Source organism: Pinus tabuliformis, chromosome 7, assembly GCF_031772625.1.
Source record: "Pinus tabuliformis cultivar Carrire ecotype Pingquan chromosome 7, CPIR1, whole genome shotgun sequence".
NCBI classification, from domain to species: Eukaryota; Viridiplantae; Streptophyta; class Pinopsida; order Pinales; family Pinaceae; genus Pinus; species Pinus tabuliformis.
The window spans coordinates 1,564,402,145-1,564,417,633 of NC_142293.1; the positions used below are offsets into that span (position 1 = coordinate 1,564,402,145).

Genomic DNA, 15,489 nt, shown 5'->3' on the forward strand with positions numbered 1-15,489 from the left:
TCAACGTGATGCCATGATCCACTGTAGAATGCTCCAGCCTAAAACCCGCTTGTCTTCTTGCCCTATTTTCTTTTACTTCTGCCCACTTACTAATTCTATTTTCTACCATGCTGCCGAAAGCTTTGCAAACAAAGGATTGATCACAATGGTTCTATAGTTGGAAGGATTATTAATGTCTTCACTTTTAAAAAGGGGTATTGCTAGGCTAGTTGTTCACTCTGTTGGGAATCCTTGCTGAATGATGTTGTTGAATATTTCCATGATGTGTAGTGCAAGAGTGCTCATTCCCCATTTTAGATACTCTGCTTGAAGCTCAACCAAGTCCTTTGCCTTTCCTGTTTTCAACTTCTTAATTCCAATCTCCACCTCTTGTAACGTGAAGAGCTTTGCAGTTGTGTTGATCCTGGAGGGAGGCTCCACCTCTGATTCTTTCTCATAGAGTTGCTTTGCATATTCAAACTATTGATTAGCTGTAATATTATTTTCAATTTGCTTCTTCCTTGGTTGAAATTCTTGCAAGAAAAACTTTGGATTATTCTTGCTTAGATATATTAACTCTTCTCGCCTTATTTGCATGAACTCATCTTTTTTCCTTTTCAGAAATAAATTATGAAAAAAACCCACCTACCATTTTTAACCTTTTTAACCTTATTAGAAAATCCAAATTTCTTGAATATAAATAGTGAATGAATGGGAAACCTACCTCCCAACTATTGAACCTATTCCGGGTGACTACTAAGCATCTTATTCCTAACTTCAATAAGCATAAATTCTTTAAGGTTTGACTTTAGTATGGAAAAACCTATGTAGTTGGAATTATATTGGTAAACCATATACTCACACACGCATGAGAAGTAGTCCCGTTGACGATTAAAAACACAATTATCCTGGATACTCAAAAGTATTCTGAGAGTCACAATTGAGAAAACACACTATAACCTGGGTAGCCAATGTTTATGAATGACAATTTGACAAGCGTGCCGATGACAGGAAAAAACAAAACGAAATGTTTTTGTGAGATTACAAGGGTGTTGGCAACACCACTCGGATTGACAGTAAGCATGGTGGACCTTATCCATCTGAGTGACACGCAAATATATACGCTGAAATTAGACAGTTTTTTAATTTCTTTCCTAATATTTTAGGGCTCCGGAGCCAACACGTGTCAGTAACATTACAAATCCTATAGCACACTATCCTGGCACTGCTGCTTAAGCTCCTCTAAGTCATCTTGTCACCTGAATTCCAATTTTGATGCCCGAAGATGGCCGCGGCACAGCTTATATTCCAATCCATTTCTCTGAAACACGGCTTAAATGAGAACAATCTACACAGAATTTTCCACGCAAGGCAACGTAATGGGGATCGAACCCTGCTCCTCAGTACCTTATACAGCAGCCAATGCAAACGCCACGCAAAATTACTTGCAAAACCCTCCTTTGCCTGCCGTGCTCAGGCTACAGACATTGCCTACCTGGACGCCAAGCAGAAACAGCAGCAGCAGCAATTGGCGAGTGCGAGGACTAGCTCTAATTCTCTAATCTTAGAAATACAAGGCATGATGTGCGGAAGCTGTGCCGCGCGGGTTCGAAACCTTCTGCTCTCAGACTCCCGCGTCGAGTCCGTCGCCGTTAATATGCTGACGGAAATGGCGGCAGTCCGTCTAAAACAGGACGGAGATTTTCTAGATGTCAATGTCGTGGCCGGAGAGCTGGCGCGTAGTTTGACAGAGTACGGATTCCCGTCGAAGAAGAGGGAGTCGGCGTTAAGTGTCGGGAGTAATATGAAGAAATGGGAAGAAATGATGAAAGAAAAGGAAGAATCGCTGCAGAGAAGTCGTAATAAAGTCGCCTTTGCTTGGACTTTAGTCGCATTGTGCTGCGGAACGCATGGTGCTCATTTCTTGCATTCCGTCGGTGTCCACGTGCCCCATGGTATAAATCTTTGCTATGATTAAATATTAATTGAAATAGAGAGAATATTACAGATTTATTTAGAAAATTATGACGTTATTATGGATCTTCTTCAATATTGAAGACCCTCTCCTTAAATTTTAAATGAATTCTAATTGTAAAAGAATAGCACACATTTATTTAGAAAGAAATGAAGTTATCATGCATCTTCTTCAATTATGTATATTCTTTTCTGAAACTTCATACTATTTTCTGAAAATGTAAAGAAGATGACAGATTTATTTAAAAAAATTGAAGTTATCAGGCGTCTTCTTCAATTATGCAGATCCTTCTTTCAAACTTCAAATTTTATTTTAGAAATAAAAGAATATTCGGATTTTTGACGAAAAAATTGAAGCTATTATTCATCTTCTTAACAATTGCATATCCTTTTTTTTTTTAACTTCAAATTAGTTTTTAAAATAAAAGTAGATTACATCTTTAATTTGAAGCTATTATGTATTTTCATTAATATGGCAGACCCTTTACTTAAACGTTAAACCGCAGGCGATTTGCGATTTAATTTTTTACTACTATGAAAGTGTACAGGTCCATTTTTTGACACAGAATGAGAATTGTACAATTTTTTGGAGCTTACAAAACTATAACTTGTTGGAGGCACAAAAACCAGGCATTCTTTTAGCGAGGTTTTGAGGACATAATTTTGGCGTGTTTTCTATTTTTCAGATAGCAATAGTGCGTATTCAATATTGGAAATATAAATTTAGCCAATTCTCCTTGTGAAAAGTAGGAACCGTGAAAGAAAAAGAAAAAGATGATACATTTTTGCTATAGAAAGACTGTAATGATGATATATAACAGTTTATATTAGGAAGATAGCTATGTCATAAGAGGTACAATTAAGCAGATATGATGTTAACATGGAACTTTACTGAGAGATTTTGTAACTGGGGAACAATGTGGGAAGATCATAGACAGTAATAAAAGTGTGCTTTTTTTTTCTTCGAAAGAAAAGTAGGAACCGTGAAATTGTTTTTTTAGAATACAAATTAAAACAAAAATACGGTCCAATCTTAGCTTTTGAGGGGAAAAAAACAATTCAATAAATTTCTGTTGTTACCAAAGCAAACGGAACTGTCAAGTTATACAGCTTTCGGAAATTAATGTATTTTTTATTCATTAAAATTTGGAGACAAAATAATGTTTCCAGTTTTCCTGGATTCTTTTTGGGATTCGTACCTTCTATATATATATATATTCTCGTGTCTAACAAAAATGAGGCAACCTTTTGTAAGAAAATAAGAGTGCGTTATTTTTGGGAGCAAAATATTTTGAACAGCTTTTTTGGATTATTTTTGCGTGTTTCATAATAATGCTATGCAATTTTAGATGATAAAAGGACAACTGATCAATATTTTGAATAGTTTAAAAGTTGAATAATTGAACAGCTTTTTACTTTTGTCAATAATAATTGAAAAACAAAGTCTACCGCAACCTTTAGGGTTTTTTTTAAAAACAAAGCAATCCACTCATTTTTGTTTCTCTTTCTGTGGAAGTAAACAATTAGTACATCATTTTAAAGGAACTTTGGGAAAATGGAATTTAAAAGGAAGTGTTTTGGAGTGAAACAATATTTGCATTTCTGTATTCTTTTTTACAAATGAAACATTGTGCAATTCTTAGAGAATTGAGCAGCAATTTTAATCATTTGTTATTAGAAAATTCGCTATAGCCTAATGAGTTATATTTGGAAAGGAAACTATTTTCTATTTTCTATTCTGTTTGAAGTCCAAGTAATATGCAATATCAATATTTAAATCAATGTCTTGTATGTTTGAAATAAAATCAATATGTTTCATTTTTCAAAAGCAACATTGGGTCTAATTTTTGGTTTCATTTTGAGAATAGATATTAGATAAATTGTGACTGGATATGTATGACATATAATCAAAAAACATTTGGCTCTGCTGCATTTTTGGTTTTATTTGAGAATAGATATTAAATAATTTGTGACTGGCAATGTCAAATAAAAAAAAAACATTTGGCTCTGTTGCAGGTTCCTTTTTGGGAATATTAGAAAATGTGTACCTCAAGTGCGGGACGGCTTTGGCAGCACTATTAGGACCCGGGAGAGGTACCATCCGATCCTCTTTATGACATGGGTAAACATTATATGATTTGACTATGCCTTGATGGATTTGTGAGAAAGAATAAGTATTATTTCTACGCTTGTGGGTGTTAATACATATAGTTTCTAGTCTAGTATATCCAACATTGGGAATCCACATCAAGTCTTTTAGAAGACCAACAGAATCATTATACATAGCCTAAACTAATTTCAAGCATATTTCTCAAGACTTTTTGGGTTTCATTTCTGCCTATTGTCAGAAACAAACAATATACAAGTTGTATGCTATCTTTTGGTGAAAATCACATAAGCCTAAATTCAGAAACTTACAAGTTGTCAACAATAGCTGCAGAAAAAGTTTGGACACAAGTATCTTCACTTTAATTTTACATCACATTTCACATGATCTTGGATGAGATCAGGGATCACTTTTTGTACTCGCCTTGAGTAGAAGTTAGACAATAATCTGTCCAAGTCTGAGCACGCGCAATTGGTCATTGCTTCATGACAGTTATTTTCTTAGAATGCTTGGCCCAAAGCGTGTGTCACAGTGAACTTTCCTTGTGCACTTTCAAAATGGTAGATAATGTTGTGTCATAATACATTAAAATAATTTTCTTTCTTTCTTTCTAAGATGCACTACAATTTAGGTTGTGTCGTCTTGCATTGACCTGGTCACATTAGTCAAAATTTGGTTGCACAGGCACCATGTTGTGCAATCTTGCGTGTCGGCATTGTTGTAGGGGCCACGATGGTGCGATTGGACAATTCAACCGAAATTTGTGGAATTCCAATTGGTCATGATGGGTTGTCTTCCTTTGACCTTGTCTCTTCCTTATTGCCCTATTTCTGATCCATGCATCAATGCACTTTTGGTCCGTGCCAATATTCAATCAACTTTCAATATGCTGAACTTTTACAAGGGATTCCTTCCACTATGTTGGTGCATGACCAATGCCTACCCATCGTCACGCTACCTTAGCATGCAACTAGTGTCTGCCCCTCAGTGCACTTGACTCTGCAAGTGTGACCATGGTCCAACCTCTAGCACACCATTGGGCTAGTTCCAACACTTGATTTACTTGGAGCCAACTTAGCAAATAGTTTAATACATGATTCATCATGCCACCTCATGGACAATTCAATGCTCTTGGGCAGCAATATGCTCAATATAGAGGGTTTGCATGTGCAATTAAATGGGTGATTAAGCTTGACTGCGTCCACGTGCAACCGAGTTGACCTTATTTCAAGGAGCAAGACAATCATCATTTTTTTATCAATGTGCCCAAGGCTGACTGTTAGCCATTGACTCCCTTGGTCATTTGATCCCTCCTGGTCGTATAAAGTTAAACATGTATTAGTGGTGATTGTAAAATCATTCATTTGAATTCATCTAGCCAAACATAATCACTTTATGGAGTAGCATTCCTGTTGGGGAGTTCTAGTTACACAAATTCAACATCTACTACGTTCTCATTTTCTCTATCTTAGGTTGTAAACTTTGTGTGGTTGAATTTATTTGTCAACTGTTGTGGATATCTCATTGGAACAATTCGTCATAATAGATCTAATAAAATTATTGATATCTATACTATGTAGGTTAATTTCTCACTTTATATTTCAAATTCTTTAATTGTTGACTTTTTACATAAATAACTAAAATAGTTGAAAGACAAGAGATAGCGAATAGAAAGAAATACACACACACCATCCACAATAGGCACAAGTTTTACCCTGGGAAACCCTTATAGGAGAAAACCCAACTAGAAGGTGAGGCTACTTTGCCCTCTTTTCTCTGGTATGGAAATATGTAAGTGCAAAGGAATATGTACTCTCTATGGAGTTATCCGTGACATGTGTATGAAAATTCCTAGACTCGAAGGAACCCCCACTGCAACAAATCTGAATCTACTTCACCTACTTGATTTTTAATATACATTAACCAAGTTATTCTTCTGAATACTGAAGAAAATTACTTCTGCAGCCTACACTTATTAAATATTTGATCTCATGAAACAGAAAACAGAGCAAAGAAAAACCCATAGGACACTTATTTTTGGACACGACAGTCCCCGGAAAAACCCAATGCGGGAAAACCGATGCAGCAGTTCTGAGGGTTTATTATTATGCAGGAGAAATATCTGAATACAACTCTAGGATGCTCATCTAGAAACCCTTTACATAAAAAATACTAGCAGAAAATCTGAGTGAATTTTACCTCACTTCACCCGGCACAATTCCGGCTGATCCGGCACAAGACTGGCTAACCCCGACTATTTCTGTGCTGGCTTTGCGTCACCTTCTCTTCCCTCCACGTCATCTCTCCTGGCAGTTCCGGCAGTTCTCGACAAATCTGACAGTTCTGGATTCTGTGTGACAAGCAACTTCTCTGCGTCAGCTCACCCGACTACTGCACTGCCTCTCTGTAAGCTCTCTCCGCCTCTTTGTTCTGTATTTTTCGGAAAGTCCTTCTCCCGGATTCCCTCTACCCCTCAGCTGCAAGATCTCCCCAATCAATTTTCCTCTTGAGAAATTCTCACCTCAGAAAATCGATTTCCTCAATCTCTCTGTGTGTGTTTTCAAATGAACCCCAAGCCTCCATTTTATACTTTTCCTGTTGAGTCTTCAATGGTCGAAATTAAGTCTCTAATCAACGACTAAGATTAAAACATGACTTGATCCGCCTTCTAGATCATTCTCACCCATATTTTAATTAATACCCATTAATATTTTAATTTTCCTAAGTTTAGGCTTAGGAACCCCATTAAAAATATTAATTATTTTAATAAAATACAATCCGGTTGGAATTTCACCAAATGGATTCTGGCTTCTTTAGAACTCATGTGCCTTAGCCTCTCCACCAATTTTCAAGGCTAGAGCACTTCCGATGCTACCAAAAACCAACACTCCCTCTTAGCGAGGAAACTTGAAAGTGCTCTAGCAGCAATGTCCACCTGCATGCTGCTCTGTTTCTGAAGCACCTCCTTTTTGCACTGTTGTTGTTGCTGCTACTGTACTGTTGCCCACGACGCTGCCTTTGCCACTGCTGCATTCGTACTACAACTCCCTCTCAAACGTTGCATTTGCTATGTTGCTAGCACTGGCACTGCTAACACTGCATCCGTACTGCAACTCAGTTGTTGAGAGAACCAACTGACAAATATTCAAAATTAGCTGAACTTAACTGTGTTCAACATAATACAATGAATGTTGGAATATGACTGCTATTGAGTCTGACCCTCTGAATCTTCTGCGCTGCTGCTGACTCTTGCACTGCTGCCAACCTTGCTCTGCGCTGATCAGTGTCTGGTCCGCAGCTACTGCATCTGTCCTCCAAACACTCTACTGCATCATCTGACACTAAGTCCATCCCGCTATTGCTCAATCTTGGGCTCCCATAGCAAGGAATTGGTCCAAGAGGTAGACTCATCAAGGATCCTACCCACATGTAGTCCTCCCGACTACAACTCAATATTGCCCCATCTACCTCCTGGAGATGCGTGGGCACTCATGGCAAACTCTTCCTCTTCAATATTTGCTGAAGCGGTCTTAGGATCATGTTTCTCATCCTTATCCTTTTTCTTCAAAGGACACTGGGATGCGTAGTGGCCCAACTCACCACAACTGAAACATTTCACCTTCGAAATGTCCTTCTTTCGTTTCATCTTCTGCTATCCCTTCAATGCCAGAGCTGCGTTTTCCTCCTCCTCCTTCGTCTTTGTGCCACTTCCACTGCTGCCACTGAGGTTGACCTTCACTAGGTCCCTCCTTAACTCCTCTTGTTGAAGAGCCGCCCACATCTCCTCCCATGAAGGTAGTTTTTCTCTGCCCAATATGCTTTGGACGAAAACTTGCCATTCATCTGAGACTCCATTCAGGGCTATCCTCACCATCGTGGTTAGCTGAGGAGTGGACCCCACTGCAGCAAGTTGGTCTCTAGTGTCCTGAAGATGCTGAAGATAGAGGTTCACCCCTTCTCCTTTCTGCATCAAGGTCCACTGCAACTTCTGCTCTAAATACATCTTTCGCTGTTCGGAAGAGCCTTCATACAGAGAAGACAAGGCTTCCCACATCTCTCGGGCTGTATCCTTGCCCTGCAAGTGTGAGACCACATGATCTCGAACTCCATCGAGAATGAGCCTCTTTGCCTTCCCCTGCTCGGCCTTGTACTTCTTCTTTTGATCGTTGTCAGCAGGAACAACTACAACACTTTTGACGTAGGCCTCGAGATCATATTCTTCCAGAACAGCTAAGATTCTGGTCTTCCATATGACATAGTTGGAGGCTCTGTCCAACCTATCCTGATCTCTGAGCCCATGCGATGCCATCTCACCCAACTGTCGAACTAACTCCTCTAGTCACTACTTAGCACTGCTCAGCTGCCCAACAAGTGAGAAATTCGAGGCTCTGCATCTGCCTCTGCAAACTCACGAATTGGAAATCGTACCTCTCTATCGTCTCACTCAGAGAGAGATTTCCTCGGATCTGCTTCCCAATAAGGACTACGCAATCCCTCCAAGGGGATTTGAATTGCTGCCAAGTGCAGCTTTCGGCCTCATTGCTTAGTACTGGATCTGCTCTTCCTGTTTCAAAATCAATGCTTTGATACCATGTGAAAATTCCTAGACTCAAAGGAACCCAGGAACCCCTACTGCAGCAAATCTAAATCTACTTCACCTACTTGATTTTTAATATACATTAATCAAGTTATTCTTCTGAATACTGAAGCAAATTACTTCTGCAGTCTACACTTATTAAATATTTGATCTCATGAAATAGAAAACAGACCAAAGAACAAGATACATAGGACACACTTATTTTTGGACATAATAGTCTCTGGAAAAACCCAATGCGGGAAAACTGGTGCAACAATTCTGAGGGTTTATAACTTTATTATTATGCAGGAGAAATATTTGAATACAACTCTAGGATGCTCATCTAGCAATCCTTTACAGAGAAAATACTGGCGGAAAATATGAGTGAGTTTTACCTCACTTCACCCAACAGAATTCCGGTTGATCCGGCACAAGACTGGCTAACCCCGGCTATTTCTGCACTGGCTCTGCGTCAGCCCTGTGTCACCTTCTCTGCCCTCTACATCAACTCTCTCGACAGTTCCGGCAGTTCCCGACAGTTATGGATTCTGCATGACAGGTAGCTTTTCTGCGTTAGCTCTCTCGGCTACTACGCTGCCTCTGCGTCATCTCTCCCGGCTACTGCACTACCTCTGCGCTAGCTCTCCCGGCTATTCTTGCAGTTCCCGGCAGTTCCGGTAGTTCTCGGTACTTTCGGTTGTTCCGGCAGTTCTAGATTCTGCGTGACAGGCAACTTTTCTGCGTCAGCTCTCCCGGCTACTGCGCTGCCTCTCTGCAAGCTCTCTCCGCCTCTCTATTTTATATTTTCTGGAAAGTCCTCTCAGATTCTCTCTTCCCCTCAGCTGCAGGATCTCCCCAATCGATTTTCCTCTTGAGAACTTCTCAGCTCAGAAAATCGGTTTCCTCAATCTCTTTGTCTGTGTTTTCAAATGTACCCCAAGCCTCCATTTTATACTTTCCCTGTTGAGTCTTCAACGGCCGAGATTAAGTCTCTAATCAACGACTAAGATTAAAACATGACTTGATCTGCCTTCTAGATCATTCTCACCCATATTTCGATTAATACCCATTAATATTTTTTCCTCTTGAGAACTTCTCAGCTCAGAAAATTGGTTTCCTCAATCTCTCTGTCTGTGTTTTCAAATGTACCCCAAGCCTCCATTTTATACTTTCCCTGTTGAGTCTTTAACGGCCGAGATTAAGTCTCTAATCAACTGCTAAGATTAAAACATGACTTGATCTGCCTTCTAGATCATTCTCACCCATATTTCGATTAATACCCATTAATATTTTAATTTCCCTAAGTTTAAACTTAGGAACCCCATTAAAAATATTAATTATTTTAATAAAATACAATCCGGGTGGAATTTTACCAAACGGTTTCTGGGTTCTTTAGAACTCATGTGCCTTAACCTCTCCACCAATTTTCAAGGCTAGAGCACTTCCGATGCTACCAAAAACTAACAATGTGGCCTAGAAAGTTGCTACAAAACATTAACTCCCTTTGTCTTGTTGTCTAACTTCCCACACCCAATGGCTTTGTTCAACTATGAAACAAAATACAATGGTATAGAAAGGAACCCCTACTCCTAGTGGCCTAGTATTTAACGTAACTCGATAGCCAGCTAGGGGTAAGATTTGACTCCCTCAACCCTTAACTAGAGTTACAATTTTGGGCCTTGTAATATCTTCTTAAACATCCACACTTGGATAGCTCCATATGCATGAATAATGAGGGTTGACATGTCATCCCCCCATACAATGGTGGTTAACATGGTAGGTCAACTTGTGGGAGACAACTTTTGCATATAACTTCGATTGATGTGATTCTTGCACCATTGGAAAAGTATCTGAGTGTAGAACAATGCTAGAGGGTCTAGTTGAAGCGAGAGTTTCCTGGCCCCAAAAAACATTGTTTAATGCCTCAAAATGGCTCCGGAAAGTTTAGACCCCAATTCTCCTAGTTGGTTTGTTGTTAAACGAGCTTGCAAGCTAATTCTTCTAATTTTTTTCACTCTCAAAATATCAAGATAGATGACAAATAATATAATGATCCAATCTGGATGATACCTCTCTATTTAGGGAGGTTTTTAGTCCCCAAAAACTTTACTAAATGAGGTGAGAAAATTTTTCCTCTACCTTCTCCTTTGAGTACCACTTTGCTTTCCTTGGAAGTTGTCCTTTCAACCCAATTTTTCAAAGGTCATGCAGCCTTGTGTTGTAGTTTTGAACCTTTTCTAGAAAACTGAGTTCTCTACCAACTTTGCCTGAGCATCTTGTCGTAAGCCCTCTATTGAAGGTATCGCCTTTCCTTCCCCCTGATCCAACGTGGAAGCTCATGGAGTTTGAGATTCTCCACATTCACTACTGAGTAAATGCACATTTACGAGGATAGACTGAGTCTATAGGCATTATCTCCCACTTTTTTCCAATATCTCAAAAGGGTTTGTTACCGATTCGATTAGCAATGTTGCTAAGGTCCAAGCAACCTTGCTAGATGGGCACACATGGGGCAGGGACCTACTATCATCTTGGCCGAAGCCCTCGCAATTATGCCCAACACGTCCTAAAAAGCCACGGGAGGAGTCCCTAAATAATTCCCAAGAACTCTAATACATGACTAGTGCATTATGTGGAGTCAAATGGGGGGAGATGTTCACTTTGTACTTGCTGCCTAGCTGTAAAATTTGTCACTGTAGTAGCAGAATTTTAAATAAAAAATATTAGTAGCCAAAACTCAATAAACATATAGCATATGACATATGGATTTTGGTGTACTCTGAAAATCCTTGTTAGATATATACAATATATTTCAATTTAAGTGTTTGGTTGAGGAGATATAGCTGAAAACAACTTGCTGTCCTGCATGACAGATTGTAAAGTCTGTGTAAATTACAGGGATAACAACCTGATTTAATCCAAACAACCACCTAACTAGTGTTAAATCACTCATAGAGGGCTCTCCTAAGGGGTGGAATGGTAAGAGGATTTTATGTAGAGGGGTTTTAGGGCCTCCCCTCCATCATTAGTGACTGAAAACTCAATTTCCAATTGGATGGAAATTGAATTTCAAAATTCCAAGTTAAATAAAAATATGTTTATACATATAGAGTATTTCAGATTTGATTTATGCTTTTAATATTGGTTAGAAATCGGATAAAAATGGCTCCAAACGATAAAATATGAATTTAGAAATAATTTAGAGCTATATACTAAGTTCTAGGGTAAAATAACTTACTTGGAAGCTTGTAGAAGTCTCGTCCTCGAACCCTGCACATTTGAATGGAAGTCTTTCTCCAATCAATCACTGAGATCTCACTCTCACTTTGTTTTGTGCTTAAGATGTGTCTTCTCCCTTAACCCAACCTTCCTTTTATAAGTTTGAGTTATTGACTAAACCACAACCATAATCTCTAAAGTGATTGACCATTGAGATTATATCTCAACATCACTTGAGATCAACAATTGAGATTCATCTAATTTACTAATGCAAAAAACCTCTGCATTTCACTAGATTTACTCACTTTATCTTATAAAAGTCAATTAGTTTAATAATTAAAGTAATTGCTAAGGTTAAGGGTTAGTTAGGTGACTTTCACATGCCTAGACACTTAGATGTTTGTGGAATTACCTGTGGGAGCTACTCTCATAAATAGGATTATTGGCCATGTTGACCACTGGAGTGGCACTTGAAGATTCTCTGAAGACTCCATGTCGAAGGATGTAGCAAGGCTGCTTGTACCATCAAAGATCATCATATCATTAGAGTTTTTTAACTCTACTTCTTCTTGTTATCATTTAATGTTGTACTCAGATTCCATAAGCCCTACCGGGATGATGTAAGTGATGCTAGTATGATGAGTTTGAGTCATGTAACAGGCCTAGGTAGCTTGGACCTTATCATCAAGTGAGTATTACTTTGGGAGATTTTTTCACTTGGTTAATTATCATCTCCCTACCACGACTTAATAATTAATTGAGTTTTTTCCTCCAAATATACCCCAAATTCAGAGTACGACTTGATGGTGAGGCCTTGGGTGAGTCTTAGTATCTAGAGCCATTGTATATTACCATACTAGATCACTCATAAAGTTTCGTGGAATTTGGTTAAGTTTAGGGGGTTATTTTTTAATTTTTAAAAATTTCCTGCAGGGCATAAATTGCAATAAAATTTGTATATGAAATGTAATAAGTGTTGTCTAGAGAAGTTGTATGGGGTATGAGTAATAAAAATTGCACCTCTCACCTTCAACTTTCTACTATGACACACTTTGAGGGGTTAAAAATGTGTTCTAGACCCTCAAAACCCATTTTTCCTAAGTTTAGTGGAAAAAGTGGCAATAAATTAAACTAGAAATAAATTAAATGGAGAGAAATAAATTGCTCCATGTGACAAAATGACATGGAAATGACTTGGAAATTATCCCAAGTCAAAGAGTTGAGTCAAGGGACATGTGGAGGATGATTGAGCACATTGCATCATAAATGCACCACTCTCATAAGAAAATCAAATTTCCGACATTTAATTGAGAAGCTGCTTATGTGGAAAATCGAACTTTTGGAGGAGTTAATGTGCACAAAGGAATATTTGATGGATATTTTGATGGAGGATTTCGTGGAGGCTTGTCTCACCTTAGCTCCACTTCCTCTACACTTGGCACATCCACTTAGGCATTTCGAGTTGCTCTTGCAGGTCCCACGCAATTCATGAGGAGGATATATGTTGGGCATATTGGGATCATCATTTGAGGTGGCACTTCATGGCTAGTTGGATGGGGAGTTAACTCCCTCTCATTGCAAACTTCGAGAATTCAATTTGCTTGATAAATATTGCTCATGCCACATATGGAATTCGATTTGGTGGAGGCTCTAAACTTGTGCTCATTCATCCCCACTTGGAACTCAACTTTCTCTTCTTGGGATTTGCTCCCACTCTCTTATATAATGGAGCCTTGGGCTCTCATATTGTAATCTGAAATATGAGCTATTGAGCTTAAGGATACTCCGCTGGATCGTACACTCTTTTGCAAATTAATGCAAAAGACTTTGGGGTTACATTTGAGGTGTTTTTCTAACTTCTTAATGTTCTTGCTCTTATATTTCTATTTGTTTCATTATGTTATTATTTCCATGATGTTTTTCAAGTTATGTTGATGTGTAGCTATCTCACATTAGCATAAGGATTATTTACTTGCTCTAGATAGAGAAATGTTTTAGTTGATGTCAAATATATCTCTAGAATTTTCTCTTCATTGCATTTGATTAAGCCCATGTGGATCTAATTTGTTCATGTGAAGTTGTCTAGAAGATCTTTTTTTGGTCAAGATTCCAGCGTGAGGGGAAGTTCTCGGGTGAACCAATCCACTGTTGAAAGTACTCAAGGAGAACCCACATTTGTCAATTGCGAAAGTCTTATCATTCGAATTTGTCTTGCAGAGATTTCTTTTGATCTTTGGGCTCATATCTCTTGCTTCATAATTCAATATTTATTTCTCAAATATTCCACTTCATTTGCTAACATCTTGCTATTTTAGAGCTAAATCATGTTTAGGCAAAGGGGAGAGTTTACTCAGACTCTTTAGCTTAGCCTTTGTAGATTATATTGTACACATACATTCTAACACTTGGTTTGTTTTGCAACCCTTTCTAACTTGTTTCTTGTGACAACTTGCGAGATTTATCATTTGAAACTATTAACAAGTTGTATGTAGGACCTTGGGCTCTAAATTTAAGACTAATTTTCTCTCTTGGCCGTGGGTTTAAGGAGGCCTAGCCTCTCTTGCTTTGGTGCAAATTCCTCTTTTCTTGAATCTAAATTTTGTATCTAAAGCGACCCTTTCAAATTTCAGATTTAAAGGCCTTTCTCTTGCCTCATTTGCAACAGTAACTCATCAAGGAAAAGTCTATGGTTTAAGGCTTCATTGTAAAAGTTTTTCCTTGAGTTTGGAGGAGGCTTTCATGAGCCCTTGCCTCTTGTAATTTAATTAATAAAATTTCTGATTTTTTGGAGCGCAGGTTTTACCCTTTGGCATCCTTATCTCTCCACTTTGGGAGAGAAGTTGTGATTGGTTTGATTTGTTGATTCTAGCCCACTTACATGCATGCTTCAATTTGCTAATTAACACAACCATGTGTTGATTTCGGTAGCATCGGATGTGCTCTAGCCTCAAGATTTTGTAGAAAGGCTAAGACACATGCATTTTCGAATATCCAGAAATCGTTTGGGAAAATTCCATCTAGAGATATGATTTAATTAAAATAATTAACTTTTTAAAATGGTTCCGTAAGTCTAAACTTAGGAAATCTGGTTAATTAAAGGGTATTAATTAAATCTGGTGCGAATCTTCTAGAAGAAGCTGAGGATCAACTCCCAATTAATCTTAGCCATTGGTGCTCCAACGAGAGATTATAAGGAGTTCGATGGGCACTTGGAGAACACACTTGTCCAGTTCGATTTTTCGAATTCCTGAGTAGCAGCTGTGAGTTGCCGGAAGTGATTTAGTAAAGTCGAAGCAGTGAGAAAGGGGCAGGGATAGTAGATTGGAGGAGATTTTCCAGTTTAGGGGAGTGCAAGGCAGGGAAGGCAGAGAGAGGTATAGAGAGGCAACGCAGTACTTTAGAGGGAGTCTGAAATTTTGCTGAGGAGCAGCCGTGATCTGGTGCCGGAAGCCGGCGTGTGAGACCGGAGGGCCAGAGGGTCAAGTTTCCAGCCATCAGAACATCAGAGGAGGAGGTGACGTAGTCCCTAGAGGCTATGACACAAATCTACGTAGGCTAACGTAGAGGTAGTGTGGGGCTAGCCGTCCAGAGCCTGAATCATATTCGGATCACTAGTGACAGTGTGAGATTTTTC

At 38.7% G+C, this 15,489-nt stretch overlaps 1 protein-coding gene across 2 annotated transcripts in view; it reads left to right on the forward strand.

The window, feature by feature from the left end:
- The first annotated feature begins 1,119 nt into the window (after positions 1–1,119).
- The window catches only part of LOC149254022 (copper-transporting ATPase PAA2, chloroplastic), a 407,965-nt gene continuing 393,595 nt past the window's right edge, over positions 1,120–15,489 (forward strand). The window contains exons 1-2 of one of the 2 annotated variants that reach the window (XM_089460050.1): positions 1,120–1,934; positions 3,970–4,047. In XM_089460050.1, coding sequence (XP_089316176.1) covers positions 1,265–1,934; positions 3,970–4,047 — 748 coding nt within the window. In that variant the 5' untranslated portion in view covers positions 1,120–1,264. The remainder of the gene's footprint in view (positions 1,935–3,969; positions 4,048–15,489) is intronic. The other variant, XM_089460049.1, reaches the window with a different exon arrangement.